Here is a 27,016-nt window from a genome sequence, read left to right on the forward strand (position 1 = left end):
GCTACTATGAAGGCGGTCTGTAAGTAATTGAGTCTGGTGGGGTAATGGAAACACGTTTGCACATTGATCTGATACACGTTTGATAGTCAATAGTGGTCCAAGTTTTATGATCAGAGAGAATCTAGAATGCAAACCTACTACCAGCGTATTCTGGCATGGTGGGTAATGGGTGCGTTTATAATTTTCATTTTTATGGACTGTAATGTATAAACACGCCACCTCCAGTGCAACAATACCACGAATAAGTCTACCCCGAGGGGAGGGAACAGTTACCAGTCTATGATGATAATAAATAGTGGCATTTTGAAACAATGCTTCAGAATCAAATACAAATCCATGTCCTTTTAAAATGTTGTTCTAGTTGTATCACGTAACACAACTCTCTCACTGTTTTAAACGAAATCCACTGAATACATACTACATATATACGTGTGTGCGTGCGGTTTTTTTTCTGGTGAGCGTAAATACGTTTTAGTTCACATTCCGTTGTCTGTTTAATTTCTGACCACACCCGCCATTACGTCACGTGATGTTGTCTTTAATTTCCCTACATATAATGCAGAAGGTTGAATATCTCAACACCGCAACAATTTCCCACTTGACCTGTACATCAGTAGTTTGTTTGCAGAAATGTATTCTTAAATATTTGATTTCCTTTTCATGGCTATTCACAAGTCGATTACCTTCCTTCAAATGTAAAATGCTCAAAAAATGTACTTTCAAGTTAATATTTGTTTGTTTATAAGCAAATATTTTTTCTGGATTTACTTTAAACATGGCTGTCCCTCAGCTGGAACAGAATAAAAAATAATGCCTAATCTATATCTAAATATTATAAAAATGTAACAAATTTTGTTTTTCAGACTCTCAAATGAACATTAATTACATGTATCCCATCAATATTATCTAAAACCTAATTGAAAAAAATAAATTAGGAAAAAAAGATGCCACTCAAAAGGCACTCAGAGTTCCGTTACAATGTACCAATACTAAAAAAATAACTGCGCTATGGGAGATAAATCCCATACGCTTCCTCTTTTGGCAACATGTGTTTGAAGATCATCTGCTGCTGATAGATAGATGCCACATTTAGGTACAATGTTCAAGCCAACGACATCAAGATGTCTCTGGTTAGTACAGTATGTTTTCTAAGCCTCAACTCTGTAACACTGTCTGTTATAGTTACGACACACCAAGACGAGTTGTTTTGGCAGTAAGAGCACGGTTTGGGTTGGCATTTGATTGACAGACAAAAGGACCGAGGACCGAGGACCCGTGCTACAAGTAGATCTATGTCTCACTCTATTTTCCTTCACTATTCCAAGATAAATTGGTTTGTAAGACCATGTTAGCAACTACGTATTTTAATTTCCATAAAAAGCAAAGCATGGTGGGATATGAGCTATATATAGTAAGGTTTCTCAACTTCGTTACACTCACCTCGGTAATGCTGTACAGCATAACGGAGAGGAAAAATTTGTGCATCTGCACAATTTTGATAGTTAATGTCGGTACATAGCTTTGTTTTTCGTCAAGAATATTTTATTTTATTTTAACCCGAAACCTGACAAATAATTTTCCCACAGTCAATTTTAAGAACTTTTTTTTTTAAATAGTCACTCAGATTACTCTGATGTTTCTGATGAACAAGATGTTAGGACCTGTGCAAAATGTGGATTTGATACTATTGATAGCCCCCTTTCAGACAGTGGACTGATTATTGAAGACAGAACTGATGTTTTTTACATTGATGGAATACCTGGCTATTGTGTTTTGGCTGCAGAAAGCAGTTTCAATATGCATGTATAAACTACATATTTTCTGACAGTGTTGATGTTATGATTGATGTGGAATTTGATCATTACAATTGTGAGTTTTGTAACTATATTATAGTGATCTATAGTGGTATTTTAAGCAGCTTTGTGTTTATTTATTTCAACGTTTATACAAAGGGTTGAACATAAGTAATTTAGTAGACCCACTTTTGTATGCCATTACCATGATTACTGCAGTAACTGGCTTATAAACCGAGTACCAAAGTCCTAACAAGTAACACAATACAGTGCCTGTATTTTTCACATTTCATCTCAAAAGGGATGAAAAGGTTGTTATTTTATGCTACAGAGCAATAACAAAATATATGAGTTACAACTCTGTTACAACAAACTCAACTCTGTTACGTCAGGATTTTTTTTATAGATGACTTCTTTTGACAATTGACAATTGTCTTTTTATGAGTTTTAACTTTAGATTGGATTAATGATAATATATGTTGTGACAAAAGATGAAAAATACAATATTTTGGATACTGTTTTTCATGTAAATGACTTTGTTGTCTAGGCAAACTTTTGAAATATGGAGCGAGCACTTACAAATGTCCAATCATACATTATATTTAGGCAGTTTCCATTTTTATTAACATTGAATTGTGAATATGTTTTTATATTTCAAAGCAACCTAGCGCTATTAAAATTACTTTCCATTTTGTGATCCGTAATGGAGTTGAATGTCCTAGAAGAATAAGCTGATTCATTAATTATTTTCTAATTAATTATATCATATATATATTTTTTAGAGACCAAACGTTAGTCTTGCACCATCGAACACGACCTTGAACTTTCTCAAACAAAATGGCGGCCAGGAAGGGATCTTTAGAAATTACAACGACGATGTTAGCTGTTTATAAGCAAACTTTGATATGTCATGGGATGCCTTATCAGCCCGTGGATACATAAGGTAGTATCTTCACTATTAATACTTTTTACAATTATTTTGCATGTATAGATAAAGTTGTAGACACGGATCTAGCAAGACTTGCTATCGCCTGCACCAACAGGCACTGCGTGCGGCCGAGGCAAGACATGCTCATTATTGTCAATCCTCGCTCCTCTCAGGAAATATGAAGCAATGATTATTATTTTGACCGCTAATTGTGAATGAACAGAATTCTTGTATACACAGATGCGCCGTTAGTGTATCCAGTGTACATTTCGGTTGTTTTGACTAGTTCTCATAAAAAAAACACGACGATGAAACTCGCATGATATATCTCTAATAATGTCAGCTTAAAGTTTATTAAAACAACTCTTTTTTTTCCAAACTATCGTTTGGTTGAAATGGCAACACGCAAATGTTAGCCATTACCCGTGTGTTATTTGTTCAGATAATTTTAATATATTTGAAGTGGCCACTGACTATGGTAAAAAAACTATTGTTAACAGCATGTTTTGACTGTAGCTTTCCTCAGTAAAATTTTGTGTAATCTTTAAAAACTTCTTCTCAAAATCTACGTAGTAACTTTGATATGCTTTATAGAAACACATTTTGACTCAGAGCTGTTCCTGCTTGGAGAATGAACAAATAATTACTTCATAAAAAAAATTGTAAAAGATCTGAAAAGATCTTTCAGACTTTATTTCTCAGAGACCACAGACCGAAAGACTTTGCTATGATGTGTAATCTAACAATGGGACTTATAATATAATTTGTTTTTATGAATTGATTTTTGCCTAAATTAAAGTTACTTTTTCAAACCTTCCAAGAAACTACAGTGCTGAGGAAGCTGCAGAGTTGTGGGGCTCAAAGTTGTACATGTCAGGTTTTTTTTTTGTTTTTTGTTGTTGTTTAATGCCACATACAGCAGTATTTCAGCGATATGACAGCATCTGTAATAATAAGGTCTGGACCAGACAATCTGGTGATTGAAATCATGAACCATCAATTAACCAGTTAGGTTGCCAGGACATGCATTAACCGAGTCAGCGAGCCTGACCACCCAATCCCATTAGTTGCTTCTTACGACAAGCATGGATTGCTGAAGATCAATTATAACCAAGATCTTCACGGATTGTTCATGCCAGTCAAATGTCTTGTTGGCAAATTTGAAAATTTAAAAAAAATAAAATTCTGAGATAGGGCCCAGCATAGGAAGATGATACCTTAAATCATTAAACTTTTTCATGCCAGTAAAATCTATAAATTACTTTTCTCATAAGAAATGGCAAAAATCTGTGTCTGTGTTTAAGATTAACAGAAATCCTTAATGTTATGAACTGTTTTATTATATGTTGGAATATAAGGTGGTCTTGGGGTCCTCCAGGTGTGTTGCTATAGTAATTAGTATTTGAATTAAGGAACCCCCCTAAAGTTTAAACTTAGTAAAACAAGTAGTTAAACAAGTACCCTTTGAGTCTCATGGTTAATTTTGAACCTTGTTTTACATCTCAGAATATATGGTGATGCTTAACATTGGTCTTTAATCATTGTTCCAAAAAGTTCCTTTGAGTATGATCTCACATCAAACCAACAACTGATACAGTTTTGTGTTTGTGGTTTAACACCACTCTCAGCAAAATTCCAGCTGTATGACCATGACCTGTAAATATCAAGTCTCGACCAGACAATCCAGTGACTGATATTTTGAGCAACAATCTACTCTGTTGACTACATTGACCTCGCCATCAGATCACACCGTTACAGACAATGACCTGACCACCAGTCCACACTGTTCTATACAATGACCTGACCACCAGTCCACACTGTTCTATACACTGACCTGACCACCAGGTCCACACTGTTCTATACAATGACCTGACCACCAGTCCACACTGTTCTATACACTGACCTGACCACCAGGTCCACACTGTTCTATACAATGACCTGACCACCAGTCCACACTGTTCTATACACTGACCTGACCACCAGTCCACACTGTTCTATACAATGACCTTACCAACAGGTCCACACTGTTCTATACAATGACCTGACCACCAGTCTACACTGTTTTATACAATGACCTGACCACCAGTCCACACTGTTTTATACAATGACCTGACCACCAGTCTACACTGTTCTATACAATGACCTGACCACCAGTCCACATTGTTCTATACAATGACCTGACCACCAGTCCACACTGTTCTATACACTGACCTGACCACCAGTCCACACTGTTCTATACACTGACCTGACCACCAGTCCACACTGTTCTATACAATGACCTGACCACCAGTCCACACTGTTCTATACAATGACCTTACCACCAGGTCCACACTGTTCTATACACTGACCTGACCACCAGGTCAACACTGTTCTATACCATGACCTTACCACCAGTCCACACTTTTAGATACAATGACCTGACCACCAGTCCACACTGTTCTATACAATGACCTGAGCACCAGGTGAACACTGTTCTTTACAATGCCCTGAGCACCAGTCCACACTGTTCTTTACAATGCCCTGACCAACAGTCCATACGTTTGAGGACAATGACCTGACCATCAGGTCAACACTGTTACATACAGTGACCTGACCACCAGGTTGAAACTGTTGAGGACAATGAGCCAAACATCAGACCCACGCTGTTGGGTAGAATGACCTGACCAGCAGTCCTCAATGTTTGAAACAATGACCTGAATATCCGATCCTCATTGGTAGATACAATGACCTGAACACCAGTCAACACTGTCAGATACAATGACCTGAACACCAGATCCACAGTTTTGAGTGCAATGACCTGAACACCAGTCCTCAATGTTGGAAACAATTACCTGAATATCAGATCCACACTGTTAGATACAATGACCTGACCACCAGTCCACACTGTTAGATACAATGACCTGAACACCAGATCCACACTTTTGAGTACAATGGGTATTTTACGTTTATATGCTGCTTATCTGTAGTTCTGATGTGGAAGTGAATTCAAGAAATATGCCTCCATACATCTTTTGTTTGTTGTTGGTCTGCAAAAATATCTGCATCCTACGAAAATGATGTTTTGAGAGGAGTTGACATTCTTTGGCAAAGATATACTCAGTGGTCTGTTCACAGTTTCACATTTCGGTGAGTCCGTTTCATTTGTTTGACATTGTGCAGGTTTATTTTGAGAATTTCATTCAGGATCATGTTTATCATTGTTATCCGTAATGAAATGGGTAATTGTATTGCAACTGACCACTGCAACCAGCTGTTGGTCACACCATCACCACCACACACAACAGAGAACCTGGCACAGAGTACACAGTCACTACTGTAGTGTCTCAAGGCTACGCAAGGAGAGACACACAAACACACAAACACAAACGGACACATCGATGGCTTACTTACTTAAATTGGGAATTTAACATGCGCTTTCCAACATATGCATATTTCGCACACGGGTCTGCCAGGCCGTTTAGTGTTTGGTCGAAAAGGGTATGTCTGAAAAGGTGGGGCAACCTAGGTGGGGCTTTTAGGGTTGCTTACTTAATTTGGTATTTTGAAATATGCCATTTTAGGTATTTTAGTTTGTAGTCAGATTACTGATAGTTATTTTGCCACATTTGGAAGGTTTTCTCCTTTGTGATACTTTTAATTTTGTATTTTGATATTGGTAGGTTGATGCTTACTTCTTCTAATTTCTGATTTGGCTGCTTTGTCTGCACATTCGTTGCCAAACACTCCAACGTGGGCAGGGATCCAAACTATTTCTATGTCTTTACCTAGTTTATGTAGATTGTTGGCACTTTTAATTACCTGTTGTATTAGTTTACGGCTTTTTTGTGGCTTTGTTTTTTATGGCCTGGAGCCCACTGAATGAGTCTGAAAGGATTAGGGTTTTTTGGTGTCTGTGCTGTGCAGGGCTCTAACTGTCCCCATTAATTCGGCTGTGAAAATTGATTGATTATTTGGGAGTCTTTTGTTTCTTTTTTTTTGGGGGGGGGAGGGGGTGTGCGAATCCCGTGCGTTTTGAGCCTGGGTCAAAGGACCTGTCTGTGTAAATGTGGCACCAATTTGGCCATTTTTGTGAAGGTATGCTTGTGTGGTGGATATAGTGGTATTTGGATCAGTTTCTTTCTTTAGTCTGGTGGAAAGAGATATGTCGATTTGCGGGGTTTGGAGTTTGGGTATGGAGGTGATATTTGGTGCTGTGTTTAGTTTTAAATTATTTAGGTTGTGTGTATTTAGGTAATTTATTATGCGTTGAGAGATTGGTATTAATTGAGGATTTTTGCGAGCTAGAGCTTAGAGTTTTGTGCTTATGTTGGTTTTAAGGTTTTGTTGGATTTGTTGGTTTTGTTGGGTTGAAGCCCAGTAATTTATTGTTAGATGTTCCCCCCAAAGATCCAGGGGTATTTCGCCTGTAAGTGCCTGTGACGATATGCGCGGCGTGCCATGTTGAGTGCGTGTAATTATCTTGAGTGCTTGATTTTGAATTGAGTTTAGTTTTTGCTTAATGAGGAGTTTAAGGTGTTACATATTTGGCATTCATTGTCTATTTTTGTTCTGATTACTGATTTGTAAAGTGATAGTAGGGTCTCCTTGGAGGCCCCCCAGTTGGAGCCTGTCAGGCAGCGTAGTCTGTTTAGGTCTTTAGTGCATCTACTTGTTAGGTTTTTAATGTGAGCAACCCAGGTGAGGTGTTCATCAAAGATTAGTCCAAGAAATTTGGTTTCATTTTGGAATTGTGTGGATTTTTTGTTTAGTTGTAGTTTGGGGGTGTTTGCGCACATATTTCTGTGTTTGAATACTATCCCTGTAGTTTTTTCAGCTTTTAGTGGAAAATCCCATCTATCTGCCCATATTTGAATTTTATTTATTGCATTCTGCGGTAATTTTTTAGCCATATTTATGCTTCTGGTGTGGATCCAGAGGGCTCCATCATCCGAATATTTGGAAGTTTGTATTTTATTGGGTATTCCCTCGAATAGGTCATTAATCATAATGTTGAAGAGTGTTGGGCTTAGAATGCTACCTTAGGGTGTGCCATTTTCTGAGGGACTCTGGTCTGATAGCGTTTGGTCGACACCCACGGTTATTTTGCGATTGGTTAGGATGTCATGGATATAGTTTATTATTTGGCCTTTAAGTCCTGTTTTTTTTTTACGTTTTGTATGAGTCCGTTTTGCCATACCATATCGAAAGCTTAAGAGAAGTCTAGAAATATGCCTATTGCGTATTGTTGCTTTAGTTGGCCTGTTTTGAAGTCTTCGGGCGAGGTTGCCTAAGGTTGAGCAGCCTGGGGTAAATCCACTTTGATCCTGGTTTATTATATTGTTTTGGTCTAGATAGTGTTGGAGTTTATTTTTTACCATTGCCTCCTTGATTTTACATAAGTTTGAGGTTAGGGAGATTGGTCTGTAAGAGTTTGCCTTGTTTGCTGGTTTGTTCGGCTTTGGCATTGGGATGACCAATGCCACTTTCTTTGAAGTAGGAACCTGACCGTTTTGGTAGATGAGATTGTATAGTTTTAGTAGTGATTCCAGAAGATATTTGGGGAGCTGTTTAATTATTTGGTATGAGGTTAGGTCTAGTCTGGGGGCTGTTCCTTTTTTTATCCCCCCGGCATATAATGTGGGGGGATATAGCGATCAGCCAGTCTGTCTGTCCGTCCGTTTGTCCATCTGTCCGTCCGTAACCATTTCCTTTTCCGGGGCAGAATTTGAAAACCACTAGGTGTATTTGATTGAAACTTGGCAAATCTATCAGGCTCATACTGAAGTTTAGGAATTTTACAAATTTTTATTTTTTACGTTTCCATGGCAACAAGTTGGACTTGGGTTCTATAGGGTAGAGTCCGTTTCCGGAGCATAACTCAAAACCTATTCACAACTTTCTAACAAAACTTTGCATGTCTATCAGACTCTTGCTGAACTGGTGCCTTTTGCTATTTAGGAATTTTATAAATTTGAATGGATTTAAGTTTTAATACAGGGTGGGTTCACTTATAGAGTAAAACAAATAAACTGTTAAATATTTCCTTGCCAAACATTGCATGTCTATATATATATATTTATAAAGCACATACTGAACTGGTGCCATTTGATATTAAGGAAGTTAATAAGTTTTAGAAATGTTTATTTTAGAATTTCCATTGCAGCTATTTTGAAATGGGCTAAAAGAAATGTTTGGTCACTTATCTGGTTTGGGACCATAACATGTTAAAATGGGCGGGGGATATAGATGTCTTCGTAACAGTACGCTTGTTTAGTCATTGTTTCTTGTAATTTGTCATTTGTTTGCAGAAAATAAAAACACAGAATACAGACTAGCACATTAACTTGTGGTTACTTTACAGACAGCTGCCAGGGGGGAAATGTCATCTTTCTGATGACTCTTGTTCTATTACTTAGTACATGGAGTAGTTCCTCTAGTGTATATAGTGGTTCAACATCAATGGCAGGGATAAGACAAAGATTTATTCGCATGGCATGAGACGAGACATGCACCTGACATCCCCTTAGGAGTAGAGGAGTACACCTGACATCCCCTTAGGTGTAGAGGAGTATACCTGACATCCCCTTAGGAGTAGAGGAGTACACCTGGGAGCCCCTTAGGAGTAGAGGAGTACACCTGACATCCCCTTAGGAGTAGAGGAGTACACCTGACAGCCCCTTAGGAGTAGAGGAGTACACCTGACAGCCCCTTAGGAGTAGAGGAGTACACCTGACAGCCCCTTAGGAGTAGAGGAGTACACCTGGCAGCCCCTTAGGAGTAGAGGAGTACACCTGACAGAACCTTAGGAGTAGAGCAGTACACCTGACTGATGACTCTTGTTCTGTTACTTAGTACATGGAGTAGTTCCTCTAGTGTATATAGTGGTTCAACATCGATGGCAGGGAAAAGACAAAGATTTATTCGCATGGCATGAGACTAGACATGCACCTGACATCCCCTTAGGAGTAGAGGAGTACACCTGGCAGCCCCTCCTTCTTGGTGAAATGCATCATTTACCAGAACATTGTCCCCCAAACATTCCTGCTTCCCATGAATCACATCCTTCCACAGTGGATGTCCACATCATTGCTTGAAAAGTTATCATAGTCTCCCACTTCATATTTTTAAATAAATATGGATAAAACATCTAATAAAGATTTTGTGATGGCATAAAACGCATCAATATATAATTAAAAAAACAGTTAAGGATCATGAATATATTTGGGGATATCGTTATGAAATTGTGTGCTTAGTCTTCATGGTCTTCACTTCAAAAAGATATCCCCAAACATATTCAGGATCCCTAGCTTTTTGTGTTCAGTATAAGTGAAGAGTCTGTTGCAAGTTTAACTGAGGCATTGATCTGTTGTAGTCCTGATTACCTGGCCAGCTAATGGGATGTTTTCATGGTGTTTTCAACACATGGTGAGTGTGATGTTTACTGTGATGTTCAGGATATGCTGGAGATTGGACTCGGGCTGCAATGGTTGGTTGGTTGGTTTGATGTTTAACGCCGCACTCAGCAATATTACAGCTATATGACGGCGGTCTGTAACTATTCGAGTCTGGACCAGACAATCCAGTGATTAATATCATGAGCAACGATCCACGCAATTGGGATCGATGACATGCATCAACCAAGTCAGCGAGCCTGACCACCCAATCCTGTTAGTCGCCTTTTACGACAAGCACAGTCGCCTGTTACGGCAAGCATGGGTTGCTGAAGACCTATTCTACCCCCGGGTCTCAGGCTGCAATGGTTTCCTCAGCAACATGTATCTGGTGATGGCCTCCTACAACGACATGTTCCTCCACAGACAGGTCGACAAGTATGTAGACAAATGATCACAGTGGGTCCTGGAGACTTTAGACCAGTCCCTGTAGACCATAGACAAAACCCTGTAGATTGTAGGACCAAACCCTGTAGACTGTAGGACCAGTCCCTGTAGACTGTAGACCAGTCCCTGTAGACTGTAGACCAAACCCTGTAGACTGTAGACCAAACCCTGTAGACTGTAGACCAGTCCCTGTAGACTGTAGACCAGTCCCTGTAGATTGTAGACCAGTCCCTGTAGACTGTAGACCAGTCCCTGTAGACTGTAGACCAGTCCCTGTAGACTGTAGTCTAGTATCTGTAGACTGTAGACCAGTCCCTGTAGACTGTAGACCAGTCCCTGTAGACTGTAGACCAGTCCCTGTAGACTGTAGACCAGTCCCTGTAGACTGTAGTCTAGTATCTGTAGACTGTAGACCAGTCCCTGTTAACCGTAGACCAGTCCCTGTAGACTGTAGGACCAAACTCTGTAGACTGTAGACCAGTCCCTGTAGACTGTACACCAGTCCCTGTAGACTGTAGACCAGTATCTGTAGACTGTAGGACCAGTCCCTGTAGACTGTAGACCAGTCCCTGTAAACTGTAGTCTAGTATCTGTAGACTGTAGACCAAACCCTGTAGACTGTAGACCAGTCCCTGTAGACCGTAGACCAAACCCTGTAGACTGTAGACCAGTCCCTGTAGACTGTACACCAGTATCTGTAGACTGTAGACCAAGCCCTGTTGACTGTAGACCTGTAACTGTAGACTGTAGACCAAAACATGTAGACTGTAGACCAGTCCCTGTAGACCGTAGACCAAACCCTGTAGACTGTAGACCAAACCCTGTAGACTGTAGGACCAAACCCTGTAGACTGTAGTCCAGCATCTGTAGACTGTAGACCGTTCCTTGTTGATTGTAGACCAAACCCTGTAGACTGTAGACCAAACCCTGTAGACTGTAGACCAGCATCTCTAGACTGTAGACCGGTCCCTGTTGATTGTAGACCAAACCCTATAGACTGTAGGACCAAACCCTGTAGACTGTAGACCAGTCCCTGTAGACTATAGACCAAACCCTGTAGACTGTAGACCAGTATCTGTAGACTGTAGACCAGTTTCTGTAGACTGTAGACAAAACCCTGTAGACTGTAGACCAGTCCCTGTAGACTGTAGACCAAACCCTGTAGACTGTAGGACCAAACCCTGTAGACTGTAGACCAAACCCTGTAGACTGTAGACCAGTCCCTGTAGACTGTAGACCAGTATCTGTAGACTGTAGACCAGTATCTGTAGACTGTAGACCAGTATCTGTAGACTGTAGACCAAACCATGTGGACTGTAGACCAGTCCCTGTAGGCTGTAGACCAGTCCCTGTAGACTGTAGATTAGTCCCTGTAGGCTGTAGAACAGTTTCTGTAGACTGTAGACCAGTCCCTGTAGACTGTAGACCAGTCCCTGTAGGCTGTAGATTAGTCCCTGTAGGCTGTAGACCAAACCCTGTAGACTGTAGACCAGTCCCTGTAGACTGTAGATTAGTCCCTGTAGGCTGTAGAACAGTTTCTGTAGACTAGACCAAACCCTGTAGATTGTAGACCAGTCCCTGTAGACTGTAGACCAGTATCTGTAGACTGTAGACCAGTATCTGTAGACTGTAGACCAAACCATGTGGACTGTAGACCAGTCCCTGTAGGCTGTAGACCAGTCCCTGTAGACTGTAGATTAGTCCCTGTAGACTGTAGACCAAACCCTGTAGATTGTAGACCAGTCCCTGTAGGCTATAGAACAGTTTCTGTAGACTGTAGACCAAACCCTGTAGACTGTAGACCAGTCCCTGTAGACTGTAGATTAGTCCCTGTAGGCTGTAGAACAGTTTCTGTAGACTAGACCAAACCCTGTAGATTGTAGACCAGTCCCTGTAGACTGTAGACCAGTATCTGTAGACTGTAGACCAGTCCCTGTAGACTGTAGACCAGTCCCTGTAGACTGTAGACCAGTCCCTGTAGACTGTAGATTAGTCCCTGTAGGCTGTAGAACAGTTTCTGTAGACTAGACCAAACCCTGTAGACTGTAGACCAGTCCCTGTAGGCTGGGGTGCTTTCATGTCGGCTACCTTCTTGTTCTCCTGTTAAAATATAGGGTAGCCCAGTGGTTAAAGCGTTCGCTCATCACACCGAAGACCCGGGTTCGATTCCTGACATGGGTACAACATGTGAAGCCCATTTCTGGTTTCCCCCACCGTAAAATTGCTGGAATATTGCTAAAAGTGGTGTAAAACCTCACTCACTCACTCACTCACTCACTCACTCACATATTCTTGGACGTGACATTAAACCCAAATTCACTTCACCTCACCTCATGCGAATGTAAATTAACCTTTATGCATGTGCGAAGGTGTGAAACCGTCACCTCGTTTCCGTGTCAGCTGTATCAACAGCATAAAGTTTGCTCTGTGATATTCGCCTCACAACTTTGGACTTTATTTATAAATGCATATGGCAGCTTTACAAACACAAACTTCAAGTGCATCAAGTGGTCAAATAGACTGTGTATAGTCACAAGATACATCACAGCATGAGAAGATTTATATTACAGGGTGTCATTAGGAGAGTTTGTGTAGCTGATGGTTAAAGATACCTATGAAGATCCGGGGTAGAATACGTCTTCAGCAACCCATGCTTGCCATAAAAGGCGATTATGCTTGTCGTAAGAGGCGAGTCATGAGATCAGGTGGCCAGGCTCGCTAACTTGCCAGATACATGTCATCATATCCAAATTGTGTAGATCGATGCTCATGATGTCAATCACTGGTTTGTCTGGTCTAGACTCAAATATTTACAGACTGCCGTCATATAGTTGGAATATTGGAGTGCGGCGTTAAACAACAAACAAAAATGATGTATTTACCCTGGACCTAAAAGACACACTAAGTCATACTTCAAACCATATTTTCATTCGTAGCAGTTAAATGCTAAATTATGAAACAAGGGTAGTCTTTAAAAAGGCAGTTTTTTTTGCATGGTGTGTCACAAACATTACATACAGACACCTGTTATGTTCTTGTTGCACTCCTGCAACATGTACATGTTATTGGAGGATATATCGAGGTTATAACGTGAGTGTGTTTGGGGATGGTAAATATCCTGCATTAGGAATAAACATTGGATTTAGCGAGCCTAGGCCATATGGTTAATTCTGACTCGATTGCCGAATGACAAGGGCGACGCCATGATTGTTTATGAACACTGAAAGTAGTGCCTACTTGACCTTTGATATTTACATCTCTATCCGCATATGACCCCTACGGATATTGTTTTTATCAGTTTATAGCTTTATCCTGCCAAGAAACCTACCCATTATAATAATTATATGATAAAAATGGATATGTTCTAAACTTTTTCACGATACATAGACTCAATCCATTGGAATTGTCAGTCATGTAAAGTATATCCGACAAACATGACAATGCTGAGCTGAGGATTCTTTACAAATATTCAGGAGACAACAGAAGGAACCAGAGTAAGGCACACATGGTAATCAACTGGTAATGTCTACTTTGCATTGCTTGACTTTTGGGTATAAAACCCAGACAGACAAGAATTGATTGTAAACAAATAAATATTCTTTTTCAATTCTGATAGTTTTGTCTTTCATGAGGATGTCTTGATTATGCACAGTAAGTCACAAGTTTGTCCAGGTCTAAATTTCAAATTCTTGTTTCAGCTTTATTTTTTGCCTGATGTCCACTTATCATGGGGACATTTTGTCAAGTTTGTTTCTGTTCGTGTTTCAGCTGCACAGTTTGCCACATTGCACAGTGCTGAATATAGTTTTCTCTCAGGTAAGATACTGACTTTTACTCATGTTAGGTTACATTTCGTCTCACATTGGTCATGGTGTACTGTCTCAGTGTCTGTAGACATGGACGATCTTGGCCCACCTTCTAAACCAGAGACCATATATTGGTATAAGGTTTCTGTCTAAACATTTACCGCTGAATAATTCTCGCTGTTGTGGTGTGACTAACTCGGGTTTCAGGATACCCAACAGCATCTTGCATCTGAGGGCTGTTGACGTGAGTGAAAATGTGAAGAAGTTAGGTGTGTGTGTTTGTGCACGTGTGTGTTGTGTGTGTGTGTATGTGTATTGTATGTGTGTGCGTGTGTGTGTTGTATGTGTGTGCGCGCGAGTGTGTGTGTGTTGTATGTGTGTGTGTGTCTGTTGTATGTGTTTGTTTGTGTGTATTGTATGTGTGTGTGTGTGCGTGTGTGTGTGCGTTGTGTGTGTGCATTGTGTGTGCGTTGTGTGTGTGCATTGTGTGTGCGCATGCTTTGTGTGTGTGCGTGGCTTCACTGGATCAGGGTAATATAGGGAGGCTTCACTGTGGATTGGGGTAATATAGGGAGGCTTCACTGTCGATCGGGGTAATATAGGGAGGCTTCACTGTGGATCAGGGTAATATAGGAGGCTTCACTGTGGATCGGGGTAATATAGGGAGGCTTCACTGTGGATCGGGGTAATATAGGGAGGCTTCACTGTGGATCAGGGTAATATAGGAAGGCTTCACTGTGAATCAGGGTAATATAGGGAGGCTTCACTGTGGATCGGGGTAATATAGTGAGGCTTCACTGTGGATCGGGGTAATATAAGGAGGCTTCACTGTGGATCGGGGTAATATAAGGAGGCTTCACTGTGGATCAGGGTAATATAGGAAGCTTCACTGTGGATCGGGGTAATATAGGGAGGCTTCACTGTGGATCGGGGTAATATAGGGAGGCTTCACTGTGGATCAGGGTAATATAGGGAGGCTTCACTGTGGTTCGGGGTAATATAGGGAGGCTTCACTGTGGATCAGGGTAATATAGGGAGGCTTCACTGTGGATCAGGGTAATATAGGGAGGCTTCACTGTGGATCGGGGTAATATAGGGAGGCTTCACTGTGGATCAGGGTAATATAGGGAGGCTTCACTGTGGTTTGGGGTAATATAGGGAGGCTTCACTGTGGATCAGGGTAATATAGGGAGGCTTCACTGTGGATCAGGGTAATATAGGGAGGCTTCACTGGCTCAGAGTATATGTAGCAGAGTTGAGAATAATGTTATTTGAAGTTATTTGGTGGTGGATTTTAAGTTCAGCATGATTAATTCAGTATTTCCAAGAGAAATGAATACTTCCCACAACCCAATAAGGGCCCCCAGGCCATAGAGATCCTCATGGTAATTGAAAGGTGTCATTTCTAAACAAGAAGTGTGTCATCACATTTGATTGGCTACAAGTTTCTGTAAACCAAGTAGAACCAGTTTGATTGGTTTGGCAATGCACATGCTTTTCATGCTGTGAGCATGCTTCATGCATGATCACTTGGCTGGTGACATCAGGAGTGGAAACACACATTCCTTTCTTGCTGGGTGTGTGAAAACTTCAGGTTAGTTTAGTTGTTTAAGAAAAGTTGTTTTACAAAAAGTATAAAATATGGATAAAAATTGTTGTATTGTTTTACACTTTATAACAGTAGTATAATTGTTGTTCATGCAATTTGGTAATAACTTAACTTGGAACATTTCAAGTGTGTAGTTGGGTAAAGAATAACTGTTGATAGTAAACATTTGGCAGGTTTGTCTATGCAGTTAATTATTGTAATATTTGGTGTATTTTAAGAAACTGTAGGTTGGATATGGCAGTGGCGACCAGGTTAATATCTGCTTGTGAGAACATGTGGTTCAGCCCATAGTTGGTAATTATAAGTGTTGTATATATTGCCGTCATTTAATTCATGATAATTATGGTAAGGTACAGTACAAAAGATTTTGTTAATATCTCTATTGTAATTAAGCAGTCTCTTGCCATTTACCTTTTGTTAATGTTTTGTATGTCGTAATGTTATTTTGCTTTTAAGCTATTTTGTATGTCCTGTACAGAGTGATGTGCATCCAGCTCTACATGTATGTCAGTTACAGTTGGAATAGAGTATTTTATATTGGATTTGATAATGTTGACAGGACCGTTGTAACCACGAGATCAAGCTGTGCAATAAAGAACTCAGCCCAATACATGGATCATGTCTACACTGATGGATGCATGCCTTACATATAGGGAGGCTTCACTGGATCGGGTTAATATTGGGAGGCTTCACTGTGGAACGGGGTAATATAGGGAGGCTTAACTGTGGATCGGGGTAATATAGGGAGGCTTCACTGTGGATTGGGGAAATATAGGGAGGCTTCACTGTGGATCGGGGTAATAAAGGGAGGCTTCACTGTGGATTGGGGTAATATAGGGAGGCTTCACTGGATTGGGGTTATATAGGGAGGCTTCACTGTGGATTGGGGTAATATAGGGAGGCTTCACTGTGGATTGGGGTAATATAGGGAGGCTTCACTGTGGATTGGGGTAATATAGGGAGGCTTCACTGGATTATATTGGGGTTATATAGGGAGGCTTCACTGTGGATCGGGGTAATATAGGGAGGCTTCACTGTGAATCAGGGTAATATAGGAAGGCTTCACTGTGAATCAGGGTAATATAGGGAGTAGATGGCACCTACAGCAGAGTTCCAACTGGTGCTGGATATTGGATTTGTGGAGTTGCTGGAATCACAAGACGTTTGGGTCATCAATGGAGAATAACTTCTTCACTAGAGTGTGCAACTCTTCATCATTCCAGCTGCTGGCAGAAGCCGGAACTGAAGAACTGGCAGAAGCGATGTGATGAGTACTGTCTTAATGGTTGCATAAGGACTTCCGTCCCTTGTCAGCTTTTAGTGTTTGTCTATAACCACGATAACAGTCTCCTCATTCAGTTAATCATATCGGTAGGTTCATTTTGTGTGGCTGTTGATTTCAAGCTCATGAGCAGGAGACATTTTGGTCTCTTTGACTTATTCTGTCAACCACTTGTTCTGTATGCACAGGGAACAGGAAAGTTGATTCATGGGCAGATATCCTGACATTCATTTACTGAGATATGAAAAAGTACCTAGGAGCTCCTCTGTAATCTGTCCATGTACAGGAATGCCCTAATATGGGCATGGGTCGACCTAACTGGAGGTAAGACCCGTTTCATTGGGTATAAATCTTGATTATCAATAAGATCGTTTTGACTTGCTGCCGACAATATTTTTAAGCAAATGATATGAGAGGTGGAATCTCATTGGCCAATGGAAGGGATATTACTGGTAAAAGACTTTTATAGTGAGTTAACTCCCTTGCTTCAGGAAGATGTGTTGAAGGATTCTGCAAGAAGTCTTGTGAAACAGGACCACACAGGGACTGACCATTTGATATTCTGTGTGCAGACTAGATACCTTTTAAGCTTCAGCTGTAAAACCAGATATATTTTTTTAATGAAAACTGTGCCTAAATCATTTTTTTTTTAAAAAACATCTTGGAACTATGTACTTTTTTGTGGCAGACAATTTTCTGTTTTGACAATCTGAGCATAATTTATTGTTTGAAGCCTTTTTCCAGACAATATACACTTTTTTTTCTAAAGTCCCAGGCCATCCCCAGAATACCAAGTAATATGACCATCATGATGTGTACTCATGTTTTACGGAGCTGCCAACTGTTGAAATGGGGGAAAAAATCTGAATTTGACTCTTTTTTTATCCCACCAATAATAAGTGATAGCATTTTGCACCAAAAATAAATTTTCTAAACAAGGACCCATTATTAATTATTTGCAGTGGATCATCTGGCCACTTTGCTACACTAAATGTATGTTTTGTCTGAAATTGTTTCAGAATGGGCTAATGCCCTGTTGTAGGTCCTGCAGTGACTTTGCATTTAATCAGTTCTTATGAAAACACACTGGCAGTGGATGTTTCATATTTGATAAATTATGTTTCTTGGGGGCACTGGTGGCCAAGTAGTCAAAGGTGCCCCAATTTCCTGTGCAGAGTTGCCAGAATCCCAGTTCACCCCGATTGTTTCCAGATCAGTCAGCAACATACCTGTGTTCATGGGTATGCATCTAAGACCTGCATCACTTCGGGCTTTACTCCCACATTAAGCTGACAGGTTCTGATGTAACTGATTTATGTGTTAAGAGCAGCCTCTCAGGTATTATGTATGTAATCTATCACAGACCAGACAGGACCCGTGAAGATCCGGGATAGAATAGGTCTTCAGCAACCCATGCTTGCGGTAAAAGCTGCATGTCATCATATCCCAATTGCATGGATCAATGCTCATGATGTCAATCACAGGATTGTCTGGTCCAGACTCGACATTTGCCATTTGGGCAATGTGTGGCGACTTCGGAACTAGTAAAACCTCTGCAGTTAGATCAGTTGTGTCAAAATGTGGAACAGGTCTCTCAGAAGTATAGCAAGATGTATTTGGTATGTATCTTTTGAAGGTTCAATGTTTTGCTCCTTGCACAATCGAATTTGAAGTTATTCTTGCTTGAAATTAAATGTCAACAGTTACAATGTTGGGACATGCCATTTTGGTCATCATTCTCTACCTAAATATTGCTTTTCAATGATGTTATCCTCCATGAATATGACCTTGTATTAACATATCTGGATTAAAGTTGAGTATTTTCTCACTTGTTTTGGTATATCAACAAATCATGTAAGACAAGCATCAGTTTTAGAAATCCAGTGAAGCCCAGTGGTTAAAGCGTTCACTTCCCGACATGGGTACAATGTATGAAGCCCATTTCTGGTGTCCCCAACTGTGACATTGCTATTGGTGTATTTCCATGTTAACCAGGACTTTTACCCCAATTGCGTCAATCACTGGATTGTCTGGAGCAGACTGCTGTCATAGCTGGAATATTGCTGAGTTTGACATCAGATGTTGCACAATGAAAGACCGCAAAAGCAATTTCAAGCTAGCAATTATCATTGGTTATCCAGTGTCTTTTTGTGGTGCTCCGACATCTGCCTCAAGATCACCTGGTAGCTGGTGGATGCTATGAAGATGTCAAGCCAATATAATGGACATTTACAAAGAAATATCTGCGATGAAAACACATGATGATGGCCCATATGAAATTACCAAGCATTGGATGATTTATGAATATGCTGCTGATATATATATTGAGTTGCAAAAAGACACTGGATAATTGCTAGCTTGAAATTGCTTTTGCGGTCTTTTATTGTCAAGTCTCACCTAGACAATCCTGTGACAGGCTTTAATGATTGACATGTATCAACCGAGCAATCCCTTCAGTCGCCTCTTATCGATATTACAGCAATATGGGCGGTTCCGGGTAGTGTGATGGGAAAACAAAGAAGACTGGTGGCTGGCACACAACATTTATTCTGCTCAACTACACAAGATATTTCTACATTTAAAGTAACCCATGCTGTCGACTTGCAATCATTCTGCAAACGTACACCCACAAAATCCATTTTACTGGCCACTCATCAGGATGTGCTAAAACTTGGTTTTGTCACTCTAGTCTCACTGAGGCCCAACTCCGAATCATTGGGGACACATCTGAGCAGTGCAGCCAAACTTGCTCCCAAGAACAGGGTAATTCTGGACAGCTTCAGTACCCATTATTCCCAGGAGTCCTACGCAATCACCTCTCAATTGAGAAACCAAAATTGCTATCCTTAATGAAATGAAAGTTTCAGAGACGTGATACACCTAATCCCAATTTGAGCAAAGGTAACGTGGAGTAAGACATGCATCTTGCCTAAATCCATGTTGGTTTGTTGTTTAACGCCGCACTCATCAATATTCCTGCTATATGATGGTCTGTAAATAATCGTGTCTGGACCAGACAACCCAGTGATTGATATCATGAGCATCGATCCACGCAATTGGGATACGATGTCATTCATCAACCAAGTCAGCGAGCCTGACCACCCGTCGCCATTTATGGCAAGCATGGGTTGCTGAAGACCTATTCTACCCCGGATCTTCACGGGTCCCTAAATACGTGTACAGTATCCAGAGTAATCAGTTGATGGAATCCAAATGCAGGTTGAAGTTCTTTAGATGATAGTTTCATCATAGCAGATGGCGTTAGCTCGGAAGACTGATGAAAGGCCCTGTGGAAATAATTACAGAGTTAAGTTATGCAACATACAACATTACGGTTAGAATCTTATATGATCACATAATAATTATTGATTATAGTAACTAACTAGTTACCTTTACATATCGATGTATCATCCTATAAACGATCATATCATGCCGTGTCGGCTAAATGTGTGAGGAAAGCAGATCTTAGACATTTATCACTTTGGGGAAACCCACAAGCATGGGTACATGCTCAAAAACCAAGAACCATAACCCACTGTCATAGGATTCTGACGTGTCCAAGGGAAGCAACTCAGTACATTGAATTGCGACGACACTGACTGGGCCACCCGTGTGTCTCCGTACACAAGAGTAGACATAATGTATACTGACAAACAGGTTTTCTATGAAATTGATCATGATTACATTGAACAATAACTTGAGTGCACAATATGCAAAAATAGAATAAAATACAAGAAATAACTCACCGTGTGTATGGCACTGACCCCAATGACGTCAGTTACCCCAGGTATGTAATTACCATGGTCACCCACCTGAAGGTAAATGTCAACAAAAAGTTCGGTTTGATCTGCCATTCCATATCACACACTGCACAAGAGTTTTATCTATCATCGAACTTTTGAACTGGTCCCCATGTTAGGTAAACAACTTTAATTTATTTAAAGGTAGATAGATATAATAGGTGTACACGATAAGTAACACACACACTTGAGAATGCTTTTTGAAAAGAGCAATTATAAACTTACATATGTGAAGCATTTTAGCAGACCTAGTAAGGGACAGACTCTTGGATGGCTAGCATTTTACCGGATAAAATAAATTGTCATCGAAAGATTTCAGGAAAAAACTGCTTCAGACGGTTGAAAAAGATAATATTGTCGGTCGCAAGGAATACATTGTTGCAATTTTAATATATCCACTTGCACCCAAGAGACTCCAATGAAAGTGTACAAGTGAGCTGACGAGTCACCCTGTCGCCCAAAGCCCAGAGAAACAATAGTGCAGGCAAACACAATGGCAACTGCTGTTATAACAGTGCGGCAGGTTAGATTAAATACATAACACCTTTATAGGGATAGCAACTTCTTTTACTGTTTGAACGAAAGTTTCAGACCTACTTTTTGCTCCCTCATCAAGCATTTACCTGACGAAGGAGCAAGAGGTAGCTCTGTACGTCGTACAAAGAATAAAAGAAGTTATTATCCATTAAAAGGGCCATGCATTCATGTTCTCCCAACTTCTAAATGCCCACCAAAGATTTCACGTCAGATTAAGTACTAATACTAAGACCTAGGCATTTAAATAGTAACTGAAATTAAATACACTTTAAAATATATACATTATGACACTGCTGCATTTGTATTCACTGAGCAATGCTACCAACTCACCAAGGGTGGTAAACTGGACTTTTATAGTCAGTTAATTAATACTATAAAATGTCTTGTAAATTATCTTTAACAGATTTGGACTACAGAACATCATAGACATGTTGATTTCAAATTCATCAGTGGGTTGAGAAGCCTTTTTTTTAGTATGGAAATCAGTAGCTGCGTCTTGTACGTACGACAGTTCTGTCAACTTCTATAAAATACTTCTCGAACGTTTGGTGGTAAAATAAGGACAAGTCCGGGAAGTTCTGTTTTAAACTCAAACCAAATCCATTTCCTAAACGTTCTCGATGTATGCAGAAAATGTCATTTGCTTGGGGTAATTAACTGGCATATTAAAACCTACCCCGACAGTGGAAGCTGTTTGGGGTTCCCAGAGCCACCCGAATTCTCTCCCTCTGGGTCGGGCATGCTGGCCTGACTCCGTGTGGCACACTCAACAAAAACTGTCATGAAAATGGAATACAAAGTCATTTTTTTACTTCCACGTTGGATTTTCATTTGTCGTACCTTCAAACGTTCTCCACCTGTCATCAAATGTTAGTGTCAACAAGGAAAGCTGCCCGCCGGCACGCAAAATACTTTTTCAGATCGACCACACAGGACGGAAGACAAGGCTGATCTGCACATGCTGCACGGACGACCTGTCACCATACTCGGCCCTGATTGGCCTATCTTGTCACGTGCAGTGGTCCACGGACAGAGCTTTATTTGAAGTGACCTTGTCATAATGTTTACATCTCACAATAGATTGACACATAAATAAAAGGTTTGTCCAACCACTAGAGCCATCAGTTACTTTGATCACCTTAGTAAATCTAGGAACATGTTCAATAAACCACTGAATACATGAAGCTGACACACGTTTCTGCACGGAGGCTTCTGGGTGGTGGGGTCGCCGAGTGGTTAAATCGTTTGCTCGTCACGCCGAAGACCCGGGTTCCATTCCCCACATGGGTACGATGTGAAGCCTTAATTGGTGTCCCCGGTCGTGATATTGCCGGAATATTGCCCAAAGCGGCGTAAAAACCTACTCGCTCACTTATTTTGCATGTACTGTTGGCCCTTCGTTTCACTGTTCAAAATATTATATGGACCATTTCTCGTCTGATGTTCTTCCAGTTTACCTCCAGGGGAATATTTCTGACCTAATTAGATGGCACTGGAGATCAAGGTTACTCATAAATACTTACATCATGTTTGTTGATTAACGCCACACAACAATATTACAACCATATAGTGGCAGTCTGTATACAATCAATTTGGACCAGACAGTCCAGTGATTATAATTAATCCATGAGTTTTGATCTATGCAGTTGTGATACGATGACATGCATCAACCAATTAGATTCATATCCCTAAAACACGACAACCTGTATCAGCTGAGGAAGATTTGATTAATCATATATATCTTGCATTTACTATTACACAGACAGCGTCCCAGTTTCACACAAGTTACTTATTACAAAATCTGGGAATTGATAAGAAGTGAAACTCATCGGTATGGCGCTGACAAACCTCAAAACTATCAGGACGAACTGGGATTCACCCCCGGTCCTAGGTGTCCGGCATTCCTGAGAGATTCAACTCCTCACATTGCAGTGCCTTAGACCTACTCACAAACCGTGACCATCTGATTATCATAATAGTCGGCTCTAAGGGCAAGCATGTGCTGCTCTCACAGCCTCGGAATACCCCGCAATACCAAGGAATACCCAATCAAACCAAGGAATACGCCGCTATACTCAGGAATAAAACGCAATACCAAGGAATACCCAGGAATACACCGTCATACCCAATATAATTACATATGAGAGTGTTATAACGGCTCTGTAGCCAACATAATATTTACATATGAGTGTTATAACGGCTCTGTAGACAACGTTATTACATATGAGACTATTATAACGGCTCTGCAGCCAAGGTTATTACATATGAGAGTGTTATAACGGCTCTGCAGCCAAGGTTATTACATATGAGAGTGTTATAACGGCTCTGCAGCCAAGGTTATTACATATGAGAGTGTTATAACGGCTCTGCAGCCAAGGTTATTACATATGAGAGTGTTATAACGCCTCTGCAGCCAAGGTTATTACACATGAGAGTGTTATAACGCCTCTGCAGCCGCACCACTGACCTCATGTATTATAGCGGCTCTCCGACCAATGGAACTGGTCATGGGTAGTTGAAACTTCGATGAGCAGGAAGGACATTGCATAACGTGCCATAAAACTCACCAGCCAAAGACAAACTCCATTCTCATGACGGGTGTTCACCTGGAACACATGAAACAAACAAAATAACACAAAACATAAAGCATATCCATACATGTGCACGTCATGTTTAGCCTCCAAGTGTACCAGTTACTGGATAAAGCCAAACTCATGTATAGTAACTGTAGGTGTGGGAGTGGGAGTGGGAGTGGGAGTGGGAGCTGTTTATGGTACAATAAAACAATGCAGGGAGAATAAACCATGAGGGCCGCAGTGTGGTTTATTTCATGATAAAACATTGTTCTACCATGACGTCATTTCTGGAGATTTGAACATGCGCTCGCAACTTTGGACGACGTTACTTTTAAGAGGGAATTGTCCAACGAGTTGTTCCCCGTAGATGTAGCCGGGCAACGTAGATAAACGCAATGGCAGAACGATCGTATCCAAAAGCGGGAGAGATATGACAATCGGTATTGGGAGAAAAGGTACAGTTATCGACGTGCAAATTATGAGAATATGCGGGAAAGACCAAATAGATCCCCCGCCCCCAGCCCTTTTAATAAAATTGACTTGTCAGACATTGACGAGGTCAGATTCTATTCAGAGAATCATCATTATTTAAATACGTGAAAATACATTTAAAGCTTTTAAATTTTGTTACCATCCTTGAAGAGGCTGTACATAATATTGATATTTCATATAAAAAAATAAACGATACATGGTCGTTGTTTATTGTACAATAAAACACTGCATGATAGAATAAAATAGAAAACTATTTCCCTCTCATTCAAACTTCAACCGAAAAAAATATCATTTATTGGTGAAATTATCACGCACCTAAATCCTATTCACTGACCGACTGACACTATCTTGTCATGCACAGCGCATTAAATTCCCATTTCCTGATAGGACGACCTGCACGTTGATACAGATAGGTATAAGTATGTCAAACCTGATACAGTCTGACCATCAATGATCAATATCTTTTTAAAGACACACTACTTCAAACTTCAACCGAAAAAATATATCATTTATTGGTGAAATTATCACGCACCTAAATCCTTTTCACTGACCGACTGACACTATCTTGTCATGCACAGCGCATAACATTTGCATGTCCTGATAGTGTGACCTGCACCACGTTGCACGTATCTGTGCACGTTGATATAGATAGGTATAAGTATGTCAAACCTGATACAGTCTGACCATCAATGATCAATATCTTTTTAAAGACACACTACTTCAAACTTCAACCGAAAAAATATATCATTTATTGGTGAAATTATCACGCACCTAAATCCTTTTCACTGACCGACTGACACTATCTTGTCATGCACAGCGCATTACATTTGCATGTCCTGATAGTGTGACCTGCACCACGTTGCACGTATCTGTGCATGTTGATATAGATAGGTATAAGTATGTCAAACCTGATACAGTCTGACCATCAATGATCAATATCTTTTTAAAGACACACTACTTCAAACTTCAACCGAAAAAATATATCATTTATTGGTGAAATTATCACGCACCTAAATCCTTTTCACTGACCGACTGACACTATCTTGTCATGCACAGCGCATTACATTTGCATGTCCTGATAGTGTGACCTGCACCACGTTGCACGTATCTGTGCACGTTGATATAGATAGGTATAAGTATGTCAAACCTGATACAGTCTGACCATCAATGATCAATATCTTTATAAAGACACACTACAGCATCAGTAAGCTGTAGGAGGCGTTACAGCGCTTCACACACAGGCGTTCTTTGCATATTATACCGCTAATACCAGCTGTTTCTCGCACAGTATCGGAGATCTGTTCACAACAATGGCGTGTCGCGGAATAGCAGTATTGGCTGTGTTGCTGTGGGCTACAACGAGCACCTCTTCTTCATCTCCACAGCGCCCCAACATTGTGTTCATCGTAGCTGACGACCTAGGTAAGCTGGACTGATGATGATTAATGTCATGCTGAATTAATACGATACTCTCTCGCAGCTCCTGAACCATAATCATTTGCCCTTCTGCCCAGCCCTTACTGTAATCATATCACTGATTGTACCCTCCAAGTTATATATTTTCAGAGACTAAGCGTTAGTCTAGCAACCTGACAATGTGTGCACGCTTGTCGAAGATCCATCGATCCTATGTTCACATTATTTGCTGTGATAAACCTCATTAAGACTGCAATACATCTTGCATTTCAATTATTTATTGGAGCTTTTATCAACGTTTGGATGTACAATCTCACATTGAAGGCTCACCATGTGATGCATGGCGAAACGCCATCTCGATTAAACAACGTAACAGCTGTTATGGCGATCACATGTTATTGACGTCTTGTCCGCGAGATTTTAGAGATGTTTCCTGAAGTATATCAATCCTGCGGACACGTTTCCTTATTTGTTTATTGTTTAACGCCTTTCTCAGCAATATGCCAGCTGTATAACGCCCCACCGGTGGTACCCGTTGCACACACATGCAAAGGCAAGTCAAACGTTCAGCTTAAAAACAACACGGGAACGTTTGGAACCTGTCAAAATAGGGAATTGCATCGGACATAGTTCTTGTCACTGGTTCGTGCAATTGTGAAATGTCCCCTACATGATTACCAAAAAAACGTTTTTAAAGCTTTGCTTTTGATGTGAAGAATGTGTTTAAATTTATATTTTTGACGCTGAACATGAGAATGAAACCAAATATTATGGATGGCCTTTGCCACAGGTCAGCCCTTAAGCTCTTTCAACAGGTCCTTCCTATCCGCATATGCATTACAGAGTGTAACAGGAAACTGGGGTTGTTATGTGTAAGTTTGAACTGGGGACTGTTTACTGAGTGAGTGAGTATGTTTTAAGCAGCGTATAGCAATATTCCAGCAATGTCACGACGAGGGA

General features: G+C 40.5%; 1 protein-coding gene and 1 long non-coding RNA gene across 4 annotated transcripts in view; one reads left to right on the forward strand and one right to left on the reverse strand.

Annotated features, from left to right (window-relative positions):
• Positions 1-2,640: 2,640 nt before the first annotated feature.
• Positions 2,641-27,016, forward strand: part of LOC124121947 (arylsulfatase B-like) — a 39,055-nt gene continuing 14,679 nt past the window's right edge. The window contains exons 1-3 of one of the 3 annotated variants that reach the window (XM_048397236.1): positions 2,641-2,736; positions 14,307-14,354; positions 25,929-26,062. In XM_048397236.1, the coding sequence (XP_048253193.1) occupies positions 25,951-26,062 (112 nt within the window). In that variant the 5' untranslated portion in view covers positions 2,641-2,736; positions 14,307-14,354; positions 25,929-25,950. Of the gene's footprint in view, positions 2,737-10,445; positions 10,530-14,306; positions 14,355-25,928; positions 26,063-27,016 lie in introns of those variants that run through there. The other 2 variants (XM_048397237.1, XM_048397235.1) reach the window with 2 other exon arrangements.
• LOC124121951 lies at positions 20,280-22,782 on the reverse strand. The gene is made up of 3 exons (XR_006859117.2): positions 22,249-22,782; positions 20,982-21,047; positions 20,280-20,522 (listed from the first exon to the last, which is right to left on the reverse strand). It is a non-coding gene; the product is annotated as an uncharacterized LOC124121951 (long non-coding RNA).

This window comes from Haliotis rufescens, unplaced genomic scaffold, assembly GCF_023055435.1.
Source record: "Haliotis rufescens isolate VD_foot unplaced genomic scaffold, xgHalRufe1.0.p SCAF_169, whole genome shotgun sequence".
Classification (NCBI taxonomy): Eukaryota; Metazoa; Mollusca; class Gastropoda; order Lepetellida; family Haliotidae; genus Haliotis; species Haliotis rufescens.